Source organism: Artemia sp. Qi Xiang Cuo, chromosome 6 (genome assembly GCF_049724085.1).
Source record: "Artemia sp. Qi Xiang Cuo chromosome 6, ASM4972408v1, whole genome shotgun sequence".
NCBI classification, from domain to species: domain Eukaryota; kingdom Metazoa; phylum Arthropoda; class Branchiopoda; order Anostraca; family Artemiidae; genus Artemia; species Artemia sp. Qi Xiang Cuo.
The window spans coordinates 81,841,536-81,855,184 of record NC_142799.1 but is presented as its reverse complement, the minus strand read 5'-3'; the positions used below and the strand labels follow the sequence as shown (position 1 = coordinate 81,855,184).

Here is a 13,649-nt window from a genome sequence, read left to right as displayed (position 1 = left end):
CTTTCACCCAGAGGTTTGTTCCTTTTTTTAAACTTTAAAATCATTCATAACATAATATTTAGCTTTTTCAAGTTAAATTTTAATTGTTTTATTATTACTTGCTTCTTATTGAGAGTCAGCACAAAGGTTTCAACAAAAGACTGGAGGCAAAGCTCCAGAAATCAGCAATAAATGATTATTGAATTATTTGCATGAATTCTGTTTTAAAAGAGATCTCAGTTTCAACAAAGTCAGTTAAACAGTAGATATAAGCTATAGTATTAAATAGCAGAGCAAAATAGCAGATAAGAACGAACTGAACCCATAAAATGCTTGCAATACAAAATGGAGCTAACAATGAAATCGATTCACCATTCATAGTAATAAAAATTGTTTATAGTCTTATGATTTTCGTTGTATGTAAACAAAAACAATCAGGGGCAAATCTCCAGCATTTTTATTGGGGGGGGGCAAGAGGGGTCCATATCTGGTTAGTCAGAGGGCATGGGATGTAAAATATTTTTTTCTCCACATTATTGGGGGGGGGGGCAATAGCCCTTCCCTTGCCACCCCCGAACGACGTCCCTGAAAACAAGAAAGAAATAATCGCTGAATTTTTTGAAAGACAACCAAAATTTCCAGTCAAGTCCTCAGAAAACGGCCTTACCAACTTAAATTTAAGGCTGTTTGGCCTACTATCTATGAAATTTGAGGATAGATGTCTATTATTCGCGCCAGTCCTTTGACATCTTTACCGGTATTTCTATAAGAAGAAAAGATCAGTAACTTGAAAGGCGTAGTACTGTAAACGAGGGAAGAAAAATATATCTAAAGAATCATGAGGGAAATTGTACATCTTCAAGCTGGACAGTGTGGAAATCAAATTGGATCTAAAGTAAGTTTTTTTTTTAATCAATAGTTAGCGCAGTGTTGGTAAATTTAATAGGCTATATCTTTTGAGCTAAGCCCTATTGGCCCTGACTAGCTTAATGGCCTAATTCAATAGGGTAATATTCAAAATTTATTTCTTATTGTTTAATTTCATCTAAAACCCTCTCATCTGAATCGGTCAATATTTACCAAATCATATTATTGAGTTTCAAATAAAGTGAATAGCCTATACCATTTGATGCCTTTTTTATGCTACTTAAAAATATAACAATCATTTCTATCGGAAATGAATTTAAGGTCCCCCCCCCCCTATTTCAATTAAGATATATAGGCTATTTGTACATATGGGGGGGGGGTTAGGTTAGGTTATTGGGGGGGGTGCTGAAATTCATTTCTGATAGAAATGAGTGTTATATTTGTAATCAGCATAAAAAAAGGCATCAAATGGCATATTCACTTTATTCCTAACTCAATAATATGATCAAGTTCCCTATGCTAGCCTATAAGCCAGCTGCTGATGAGACATGAGCAATAGCCTTAACACATTTAAGATGCTTTGAAAGCAAGCCTAGGCTATATTTTAGACTAGGATAAAATTCAGGCTAGGTCTAAGAAGTATAGGCTAATAAATAACACCTTAAATCAGGCTAGGTGTAAGAAGTATAGCTAGTCTAATAAATAGCACCTAGGGTAATAGCCTCTAGGCTAACCTGACTATACCAGCCTACTTGGACAGTGCTTGTTCTTGAACAAATTTTTTTTTTACCACCCCTAAACCTGGGTAGCCTATTGCTTAGCTTATCTTATAAGTCTATGGATAGACACTGAATTCCTGATAAATTTTTGTTGTTCGCATTATTGACTTACAAATAAAGTAAACATACCATTTGATGCCTTTTTTTATGCTCTTTCTAAATATGATAATCATTTTTGTTGGAAATGAATTTTACCCCCACCCCTATGTATACCAATTCAGGGTATATATTTGCCCATTAGGGGGGGGGGGGGGGTAAATTTTATTTTTGATGTAAATGAGAGGTAAATTTAAACTTTCCAAACACCCCCCCCCTGGTAAATTTTAACCAAATCATATTATTGACTTCCAAATAAAGTGAATATACCACTTGATGCCTTTTTTATGCTCTTTCCAAATATAATAACCATTTTTGTCAGAAATGAATTTTACCCCTTCCCCTATATACCAATTCAGGGTATATATTTGCACATTAGGGGGGTGTAGGTAAAGTTTAAATTTACCTCCCATTTACATCACAAATAAAATTTGCCCCTCCCCCCCCCTATAATGTGCAAATATATACCCTGAATTGGTATATATTGGGGTGGGGGTAAAATTACAAATATAAGTATCATTTTTGTCAGAAATGGATTTTACCCCAACCCCTATATATACCTATTCAGGGTATATATTTGCCCATTAGGGGGGTGGGTGGGGGTAAAATTCATTTTGGACAAAAATAATTGTTATATTTGGAAAGAGCATAAAAAAGGCATTGAGTAGTATGTTTACTTTATTTGTAAGTCAATAATATGAACTGCCAAAAAATTACCTTTTTCTTGTGGGTAAAACACCTCTTGGTAAGTTTTTGGCTGTTCATATTATTGACTTACAAATAAAGTAAACATAGCACTTGATGCCTTTTTTATGCTCATTACATATATAGTTAATCATTTTTGTCAGAAATGAATTTTATCCCCAGCCCTATATATATATATATATATATTACCTTAAATCGCACTTGATCGCAATAGGACAAATCCTGTGTCCGCCAGCTTCAGTGATGATGGTTAATCATCATCTGTGGCATCCCAAATGGTGCACCATGGTTTGTTGAGCCACACCTGTCCACTGATGACTTGAACACATCCACATTGGTAGAGGTTACTATTTTTTCACTAAGTGAGTTCCACAAGCTGACAACTCTATTTGAGAAGAACTTGTTCCTTAGTCTGGTGTTGGCTCGTTTCCGGGAAAGCTTTTGAGAATGACCACAAGTTCTATTTGAATTGTCCAGTTGAAAAAGGCCAGGAATGGTATCCTCAGCATTTAGAAGCTTGTATGCTGTTATCACATTGCCTTATTTGTAATGATATGTTAGAGATGGTATTCTAAGCTTACGGGGAGGGGATGGATAAGGGACATCATAGAGGTCTCTAATACATTTTGTTGCCCTCCTCTGGACTGATTCTAGAGCTGCTTGGTCTGTCTTATTGATTGGGCATGCAATACACATTCCAAACTCTAGCCTTGGTTGAACTAGACTCTTGTATAGCTTGGTCATAACAGTTGGAGATCTGCTAGTGAATGTTCTTTTGATTAAACCAAGAGTCTGATTAGCCTTTGCAATATTCGCTTGTGCATGAATATGAAATTTCAATTCGTCGTCTACCAGGACACCAAGATCTCTCTCCACGTGGCTACTGGAAATGGTATTTTGGGACCCATCCCTACAATCCATATGGTACTGAGTGTGTGGGTTTTTCTTCCCAAGGTGGAGAGTCTTGCATTTTGATGCATTGAATTCAATCCTCCAAATATTAGTCCAGTGAGTGAATGTATCAAGGTCCAGTTGGATTGACTTAATATTCTCCGCTGTGTCTGCACGACCAATAAGTTTTGAGTCATCAGCGTCGAGGCTTACTTTGTTGTTTAGGATATATATATATCTATCAATTCAGGGTGTATATTTGCACATTTGTGGGTAAAGCTTATTTCTGATGCAAATGAGAGGTAAGTTTAAACTTTACTCCCCCCACCACTAATGTGCAAATATATACCCTGAATTGGTATATATGGGGTGGGGATGAAATTCATTTCTGACAAAAATGATTATTATATTTGTAATGAGCATAAAAATGGCATCAGGTGGTATGTCTACTTTATTCATAAGTCAATAATATGAGCTGCCAAAAATTTACCCACTTCTTTTGGAAAAAACTGTTTTCTTCAGCATTCTGGAAAGTTAAAGATGGATATGCCCCTATTTTACTATAACATGATCCCCATCTTTTATCCACCTTCTTGTTGGAATTTTCTAAAATATGAATTATGTCATCATACATTCAAAATTTATGAATATTTTGGATTATATCTTAATGTTTTGACAAGCAATTTAAAAGAAAAATATATTTAATATTTGTGATTGATAGAATAAATATCAAGCAATACAATCTAGGCTACATTTTTAGAATCAGAAGACAATAAGCTTTCTGTTAGGCCCATTCTGTGAACAAAACTGAAACACTGAAAGGATAGGCATGCATCGAAATAGGTTAATGGTATTTCTGAAAAGAGGTCCTTCTAAGTAAGTCAATAAACTAATAGTTACATGTGTTTTATCTTAACTAATTTTATTAATAACCATATTGATGCATAACTTAGATTTTTAGCTTTTCATTGACATATACAATTCTTCTCAATTCCTATTTGGTAACAAGATGTGAGGGTTTGAGTTTTAGCCTATATAATTTTGGTTAATTACATATTATTATTTTTTACCCTAGTCTTTGCTAATAGTCTGCAATTAGGCCTTTTAAGAAAGAAATATTCTTCACTTATTATTTATTTATTTTAAACCCATAGCCTATGCCTGTCTTGTTACAAATATACAAAAAAAAAAAAAACAAGAACTGTACCCCTCAGGACTGACTGGTCCTGACAGGACTGACTGGTCCAATAACAATTAATTTCCTTAGACAGAATACATTATGGAGATAAGCAAATACACCAGAATGCACAAAGAGATGATATCATGACACTCTTTTTAGGGGGACTGAGTGAAACAGCTTGTACAAATGCTATAAATAGGCCTGTTCTTTTGCACTAAGATCTCACATCTTTCAGCAAAGATTTCCATTCTTTTAACTCATCCTTGTTCTAAGATCTTACAGCTCACTGATGTTAGCAAGTGTGAAGGATGCCATCTTTCTGCCATATAGAACAGTGATGAGAGCACTTTGATGTTAAACTCATCATTGTTCTTAGACTGCTGATCCGTGCAGAATGATGAGACATTTGCAAAAGAATGCCATAAGATGTAAGATCTTAGCACAAAGACGAGTAAAAGAACAGGTCTAATAATATGGTTCTATATAATGAATTTCATAGAGGTTCCAACCAAAGCTGTAACATTTATTCTTGAAACTATCATATTTATATACAACAAAGTAAATAACTTTTTGGGTCATCCACAAAATAATGAACTTCCAGAATATTCACTAGATTATTTATTTTAAAAATTATTTATTTTGTTAAGTTATTTTAAAAAGTTATTTATTTTGTTGTATATAAATATGCTAGTTTCAATTTTATTATATTTCTACTGAAGACAGTTGCTGTATATGTGATGGAAATATCTGGACTTTTGTACCTGTTTTTTCACTGTCTAAAAAAAATGGATATATCCCCATTTGAAGGTTTATTTGTTCATATGTAGACTGTATATGTATTGAATTAAAAAAAAAATTTCCACTGAAAGTAAGGAGCAACATTAAAACTTAAGACAAACAGAAATTATTCTGTGTATTAAAGGGCCTGCCTCCATTTCAATACCCTGCTCTTTACACTTAAGTTTGACTCTGTCACTACTCTGCTTTTTAAAGTAATAATCAAAAACTAGTATAAAGACTATGGTATTGAAAAGGGTACAACCCCTTTCAAATACAGAATAATCTGTTTGTTTTAAGTTTTCATGTTGCTCCTTACTTTCAGTTGAAAAAACAACCTTTTTCTGATAACTTTTTGAATAATGCTGGGAAATCTATGATATACCACATGGTAGCAACACTGTCATATATTTGAAACAAATTGCTGGGTGGGGGGAGCTCCCTTCATATAGGGAATAATGTATGTTCATTTTTAAGTTTAAATGTTGCTCCTTACATCCAGTTGATTTTTTTTAAGTTTGTGATGGGTTTTCAAATAATGCCAGGAAATCTTCTCGCCCTGGTGTAAAATTTCGAGAAAAATTCCACAATGACTTTCCTTTGCAAGGTAAACTACTTATGGAAAATGCCACCCCCCCCCCCCCAAAAAAAAATACCACCTCAAAATTGCACAAATTTTGGCGGTTAATCGTGATTTTTGGCGTAGTAGGAAAAACAGTATTGGTTAAAAATTACCATAATCATCCTTAACAAAGACAGGTTCTCCACATACTCATTTAGAAGGCACAAAACCATGATTGGAAAAAAAAACGCCCAATACCAATACACTCATGAAATCCATTTACCAAGTAGAATATTCAATGATCAATAAATTGTCATTAAGATATATCAAGTCAAACTATTTTTCAGTTTTGGGAGATCATCTCAGATGAGCATGGAATTGACAACACTGGTCATTATAAAGGAGATAGTTCTCTTCAACTGGAGAGAATAGATGTTTACTACAATGAGGCATCAAGTAAGTTATAGTCTTGTTTGAACTCATAATTTTTTTAGGGTAAAAATTTGAGTTATCATGTAATAAGACTTGTTATCATGTAACAAGTTTAATAAACTTTGGGTTTTGCTGTTAATGTGTTATATTTTTTTTAATAATAAAACCTTTTTCTCTCTCATGTAATAAGATAATTTTATTGCTGACATGTGGAATTTCATTGTTTACATTGATGAAAAATTTATGTTAAAACAATGTGTATTGTTTTGTTCCATATGGTGATATGTTCCATGTTTTTTTTTCAGGTTTTTTTTTATTGCAGTGGCAGATCAAGCATTTTTTTAGGGGGGTGCAAAATAGGTTGATCCAATAAACTTATGTTAGGAGCAAGGTTAATTAATGCAAAGTTGCGTTAATTAATAAATTACACTACTTTAGACTATGTAGGGGGGGGTGCCCCTCCCCTGCTTCTGCCACTGTTTTATTGTTATTGGGAAATTTGTTTTTCAAGAAGAATTTTATTTCAGTTTAATTTTGTTTTTTGGCCTAGGTTTATTCATACCTGAAAACCATGATTATCCAAGGTTTTTCATTTGGTTGTTTTATAATTATGAAGTTTTTAGGGCAGTAAAACATTTTTGTCAGCATTGACACATTGAACTGTGAAAGTAAATAAAGCAAAACTATTTAAATAACCTGATAGTGCTTACAAGAAATTTCTTACAAGAAATAAAATATGAATAATCTATTGATTCCCAAAGAAAGCTAAACCTTCAAAATAAAACTTTATCTTAAGTTGTTTGAATGGTATGTTTGTGGCTCATTTAAAATGACAATAACTACTTGGTGCTTTGATAGGATGGGTTATAAATACAAAAACTACCACATAAATGCCTTTTCTTGAATTTCTGCAGCTGAGTGGTAGCATCAAAACGTCTTTCACAAGAAGCTTCAGTGTCATATCATTGTTGGCCATGCTATAGATGTAAACTGCAAAAATATTTACGGGACCTGAGCCTTAATTTTAATGTTTTCATTCAAACTGGACAAATATCGGAAAATTATAAAATTAGTTTGTTTTTTTGTTTCATAAAATCCACTCGCTACGTGATTAAGCTTACAGTTGTGAACTGCTAATTCATCCTGATAGTTTTGATTTTGTATTTGCTTATATTGATAAGTAAGGATGGTAGAAGGTTCAGTGTATCCAGAAATTAACAGAGGTTGTTTTATATCCCCATCTACATGAATTGTTTTGATAAGTTTCAAACAAGACATGACTCGGCCCAATAGTAATTGAAACTCTAAAAAAGTAATTGAAGCTCTCTAGATAAAATAAATATATCAAAAGAATTCACTTTTTATGTTGGTTTCCAAATATTTAAAATTTATAAGTAACAAATAAAAGCAGCAAAAATTGAAAAGGTGTGAAGTTCAAACTTAGCTCTAGCACAATTACCTGGCATAATTTTTCTCTTCAGTGTAATTGGAATGGGATAATGGGCTTTACATCTAAGACAAGAATATTTAAAATTTTCTTTCTTGTGTTTGTGTGACTCAAATACCAAATGTGAGACAGCTGTACTATTACGGGACAATGTTCTTGTATTCTTTCTTGTGTCTAGTTAATGTTTCCTGTCATGTAGGGACAAGTGTTGGAACTGCTGAGTATTTGATATCCTCAAATCATGGCGCATTTGTCCCCAAATATGCCACGCCACACTAAAAGTCAAACTTGTGGGGCGCGTGGTTCATGGATGCGTTTTTAAATGCACATCTGTTCATAGTGGGGGGTTCTTTTTTCCCATAAGATTATCATGAAAAACCCCTTCCAGAAAAGTTGTAACCTAAAATGTTTTATTTTGTATTTCTGATCTTGCCTCCAAGACAAATATTCTGGTCTGTAAGAGTCGCAATTGTTCTTACCTCTACGTTTCATAAGATTTAAAAAAAGCGAGAGATATGGGACGAACCATATTTATTATGTGTTATTTTTATTTATTTATTATTATTATATTATTTATAATATATATTATTTATATATTATATTATATACATATATATTTATTATATTCTATATATATATATTTATTATATTATATATAAATATATTTATTATGTGCTATGTGCTAACCCAAGTAAGTAGTTAGCCATCTTTTTCTGTCTAACAGGCTGTTGAACTTCATTACCATTTTCCTAATAAAGCGCACTACAAGATATATCACATTACATTAATATTCTGAATATAATTCGAATTCAGGCTAGATGCCAATGTTTGAATTCTTCAAGATTTTACGACTACTGCATGATTTAACAGTAGGCGAAATAGCACCAGTATATTTCTATGAATATAATAATAATGATTTTGGGTACTATCCCATTATCTGGGCCCCTCTCTAAAAAGTCAAGTTTGGTTAATGCTAATGAAATAAAATAAAATAGGATGAATATATAATAGTCTAGAAACAAATTTGGGCTATATATTTGCACATTAGGGGGAGTGGGGTAAAGCTTTGCATATATTAAACACGTAACCTAACCTAGGTACCTTCCCCCCCCCCCTAAAACCCAAAAAACCACAGTTTTATATCATATACGCAATGAAAGCCTTGCTATCATTGCCTACTGTATAACAGTTAAGACGTCAAAACGGGTTTTATCATTGCGTATTCTATAGTGATTAACCCGCGAGGCCCGCATAATGGGATAGTAGGCTACCTGATTTTTTTGTTGTTGCAAGAAATGCAAGTAAAATAACCGAAATGCTTGATTTATTTCTGCCTTTCGCATCACAAGCTGGTAATACCTGCAATATAGGAGGATTGTCAAAAGTAGATAGACCAGAAGGATTCCTCACTAAAAACATTTTGGGGCATTGGGCCACTCCCTCTGAAAAAAAACCTTAACTGCATCTAGATCAGCTGGTATTAGAACCAATTTTGAAGCCCTACTTTAGCAATTATCCATTGTGCAGTCTGATCTTACATAACTTATTTTAATAGTTTCTATTGATAGTTAAAAATTACGCAAGAGCACACAGGTCCTGCCTTTTGGGAGGAAGGGGACTAGCTGCAATAAAATCGTTTTTCGCGCAAAACAGATTTTTAGCCTATTTTCCATCTTTTTTGTGAGGTTTTATGCCCTTGTACCAATCTACCCCTCCTGCTTCTGTACAGCTATGATTATTTGTTCACACTGCCATGGGAGTCAGAATCTTGCGAGTAAATTATTTGGAAGCTTCAAGCACTGATATCCATGTTTCAAGTATTTGTTATGTGCGTGTTTCTCTTTCCTACAATTGCATTGTTCTATGATGTTCTGTTTGAATAACTTTAGCATGATATGTTGCGAAATGCTCTGCTTTTTTATTTACTTCTCAAACTTGAAATAGCTTTAAAATAGTTTTCGAATAAAGGTATTTAAAATCAATTTCACTACGCTTGGAGGCCAACAGTTGTAACAGTAGGTAAGTGTCTAATAAACAAGAATTTTTTTTAATATATTATTGCTGTGTTAAATAACCTTACTTAGAGAGGATGGTGAATGTCCCCTCAAAAAGTTGAAGATTAGAGGATCCGTGGGGAGATCGGATGTATACTTGTCTAAAGATGTACCTTATTTAGATAAGGTACATGTGTGATAAGGTACCTAAAGATAAAAGTAGTGTCGACATTTTCCCCTGATCATACCTTAATGCGTAGGAGATGAGAAATACATCCCCCTGAGAAAGAAAAAAAATTAGCACAAATGCACCTGCTATGTTTTCCCTCTACCCTTCTGGGAAAGTCCGTGGGCCCCTCTTCAAATGCGTAGGAGATGAGTGATAGACCTCTTAGAAAAATCGAAAAGTTAGCAGAAATACACCTGCTGTGTTTTTCCTCCTACCTCCTGGTTCATGGGGCCCTCTTCAATGGCCTTACGTTCGTGTACCTATGGTCTTTGGCAGGGGCGGATGTAGAGCAAAATCTTCGGGGGCTCAATGTGACAAGGGCGCCAATGAGCAAAATCTGTGGGGGGGGGGGTTGACAAAGGTACCAAAAATTGATCAAATTTACAAATTTATTCTTAAGAAAATAGTTAAAAAGCAGGAAATCAGAGCGCCAGAAAAAATCTTGCTCCCCCCCCCTGGATCCAAACTTGAAACTAAGTTCAATATCTGTAGGGGATAAGACAAAAAAGATATGAAAGATGCTATCCTCCTAATAACAATGAAATGTATGTACATAAAATTTGAAAGGAAGTATATGAAATTACTGGCCCTGTAGCTAATCCTTTTTTTACCTTTGTTTGAGTATTTGTGGGAGATAGGACAAAAAAAAATGTAAAAATGTTTTTCTAATCAAAATAAAATGTTAGTGCAGAAAATTTGAAGGAAACAGAGGAAAGTCTTAGCCCGGTACCTAATTCTGTTTTACCGTTGTTTCAATTTTCATATTTTTGCCATAGGTGGTAAATATGTTCCTCGTGCCATTTTGGTGGACCTTGAGCCAGGTACGATGGACTCGGTTAGATCAGGACCAATGGGCCAAATTTTCAGACCTGACAACTTCGTCTTTGGACAGTCTGGTGCCGGTAAGAGTCTTTTCTTTTGATTTTTCCCTATGTATAATTAGTCTTTAACGATAATTTTGAATCTCTTCCCTAATAATCCATTAGTAACTTGAGTTTCCTGTAAATATATATACAGACAGAGTAATGACAGGATGCCCTTGAGCTTTGTATTTGTGCTAACGGTCAGGTTTTCATTGAACCAAGGAAGAGGAAAAAATGCTGAACTAGTTAATATTTCTATTACTCTTTTCATTTCCTGTTTAACAATATGCATGATCTGCGTTTGACTGTCACTCATGTGCGTTGCAAAAAATAATTCCATGCAATGTTTTCCATCAACAAAAGAAAACTAACTTATTAGATTTTCTCTTTGGAATCATTAATCCTGAATTATAGTTTTTCTTTTGAGATTTCAGTGAACTTGTGGTCATCAGGGGGTGACAAGTCCTAAGGTAGAAGCTTTTAATCTTCCTATTATTTTGTCAACTACAGATGTCGATTCCGTTCGGTGATGTTTGTAAGTTCCATATTTATTTTCAGGCAGTTTTCTTGATCATTTCTGATTTGATTGTATTTAACATACGAGTCCTGCATTTTATAATATGGAAATTATTATTCTTTGTATCATATGTTTTGTTTTGTATGTTAAATTTCAATTAAAAAATGAAACGAGGGTATTATTTATGATGGTCAGTGTCATTCTGCCCGATATCCCCTGAAAGGGAGACCTTCTTCTATTAAATTTTCTGTTTTGACTTGATCTTTTGATATTTGTGCCATTTGTCATATGTGATCTTTGGCTTGGCAAATAACCTAAATACTTTATCTAAGGAACAATTGACGAAAATAATATTTTTTTTACTGATAAGGAAGTATGAATAAAATGATATTTTATTTGTAAATATCAGCCCAAGTTGTTTTACTGTAGACATTTTGCTTTCAAAAGCAGCAATACCAAAAAAGAAAAATATATTATGGAATTTGGATTCTTGAGCTCTGTATCCCTGCACGTTCACTTTTTGACTCGTAATACCACGAATTTGGTTACCACTCGCGAACATCTTGTAAATACCATTGATTCTTATGATGTTTTGTTGGGGTGACAGGGGACACAAAAGTGCAGTTTCCTTTTTGGGGGAGAGGGATATAGAGCTACGAAGTCTGAACAGCTTGGCAGTTCCCGTACGTTCAAAGTATTTTTCAGCTGTCGATCGGATTTGGATAAATTTCTTAAGGACTCTGTGAAGATCTATTACGAAAAGTTGCCCACTGAAGAATTCCTTTTCTTACCCCGTCGTTGCTACTCATGCCACAACCAAGGTCACCTAGCTGCCGAGTGCTCCAACAATAGCCCTGTTTGCTCCAGATGTGGCGCGTCTGACCACGTCTCCAAAAAGAACGATGCAGAAAAGTGTACTCGTGCTATGTTTTGCGTTTCATGCAAGAAAGCGGGTCATACCTGCTATAGCGTAAAGTGTCCGAAAAACCAGCAAAACGCAACTCATTAACATGATGAATAACGAAATCTCAAACATTTCATTAGTTTCTTGGAATATAAATGGAAATTTTTCCGAGTGGCCTCTTGTGGTTGTCCAGTTTGTGAATAATTATAATTTAATATGCCTGCAATAACTTTTCATCAGAGAAGCTGGCCTAAACCTACTAAATCTCTGGCCGTCCTACTCAAGTTCTCCGTGCCTGCAAAACGTTCATCTCCGCGGGGCCGTCCGTCTGGCGGTATTGCCACGTTGGTTAGCAATCGTCTCGCGTGCGAAGTATACGAGAACAGTGAGTGCTTTTGCTATAAGTGCTGCCAAACTAGCCCATTGCCTTAAAAAAGCCGAACGCGAGTCCCATGAGTGCATAATAGTTGGTGACTAACTGTAATTTAGAAGTTGATATTAGTGCCCAAAATAGTCGTTGTTGCATTCTAATAGGGATACTTGAGAACCGTTTTACTATTTACCGAAGAACCAGAACTTCTCGCGTATTCACCAATCCTGTCCTACGTCCAATCTAGACCATATAGTTAGCTTTAGTTCTTTTACAGTACGTGAGGCGTTTGTCCTTCCGAATAGTTTCACTTCGGATCATTTCCCAATTCTGTGTATTATCAGTAGGCCTGCCTCGTTTCCCGCTTTGAATAATTCGTCAATATTCCCTCAGAGGTGGCATAACTTTCCGGTTTGTCGTAAAATTGATAAAGAAAAGTTTCAAGATTCTTGTGATCTTGTTCTGTCAAAAATTCACTTACTGTTTGACCTACTTATGAAATTCTCTCATCGTGATGAAAGACATGTGCGGCTACGTCTTAATGTTTATTACGCCGAACTGACCCATGCTCTTCTGTTTGCCGAATCTCAGGGAGTACCCAAGTCTCGTGCCAGACAAAAAACTCAAGAAAAGGGATGGTCTTCTAACCCTTTGTTACAATTAGCATGCGACCGACATACCTTCTGGTACGGGATATGGAAAGAATGTGGTAGACCACACTCAGGAGTAGTTACAGAGATTAGAGTTGCATCTAAGCGTAGGTTTGGGAAGGAAAGTGCTCATCAACGTCTAAAATTGAAATCTGAGCCTTCTGAAAAAGTAATTAAAAATCCAAATCTGTTATGGAAAATGTTTGATAAGAAGGAGTCAGCGGGTCCCGAGTCAGATGTCCCATCTTTAACATGGTTAAACTATTACCTTGATGAGTTTTCAGCCCCAAAACATGATATTAACATTTCTGTTCAAGAAAAGCTTTCATCCCTCCTCTCATCAATTCCAGATACAGATTTCACAGTTACCCAATCAAAGGTTTCTTCCACGGTCCGACGGTTGAAAA

At 34.8% G+C, this 13,649-nt stretch overlaps 1 protein-coding gene across 2 annotated transcripts in view; it reads left to right on the top strand.

The window, feature by feature from the left end:
- The first annotated feature begins 715 nt into the window (after window positions 1-715).
- LOC148951663 (tubulin beta-1 chain-like) overlaps window positions 716-13,649 on the top strand; it is a 51,756-nt gene continuing 38,822 nt past the window's right edge. The window contains exons 1-3 of one of the 2 annotated variants that reach the window (XM_089091254.1): window positions 716-874; window positions 6,184-6,292; window positions 10,715-10,840. In XM_089091254.1, coding sequence (XP_088947380.1) covers window positions 818-874; window positions 6,184-6,292; window positions 10,715-10,840 — 292 coding nt within the window. In that variant the 5' untranslated portion in view covers window positions 716-817. The remainder of the gene's footprint in view (window positions 875-6,183; window positions 6,293-10,714; window positions 10,841-13,649) is intronic. The other variant, XM_089091253.1, reaches the window with a different exon arrangement.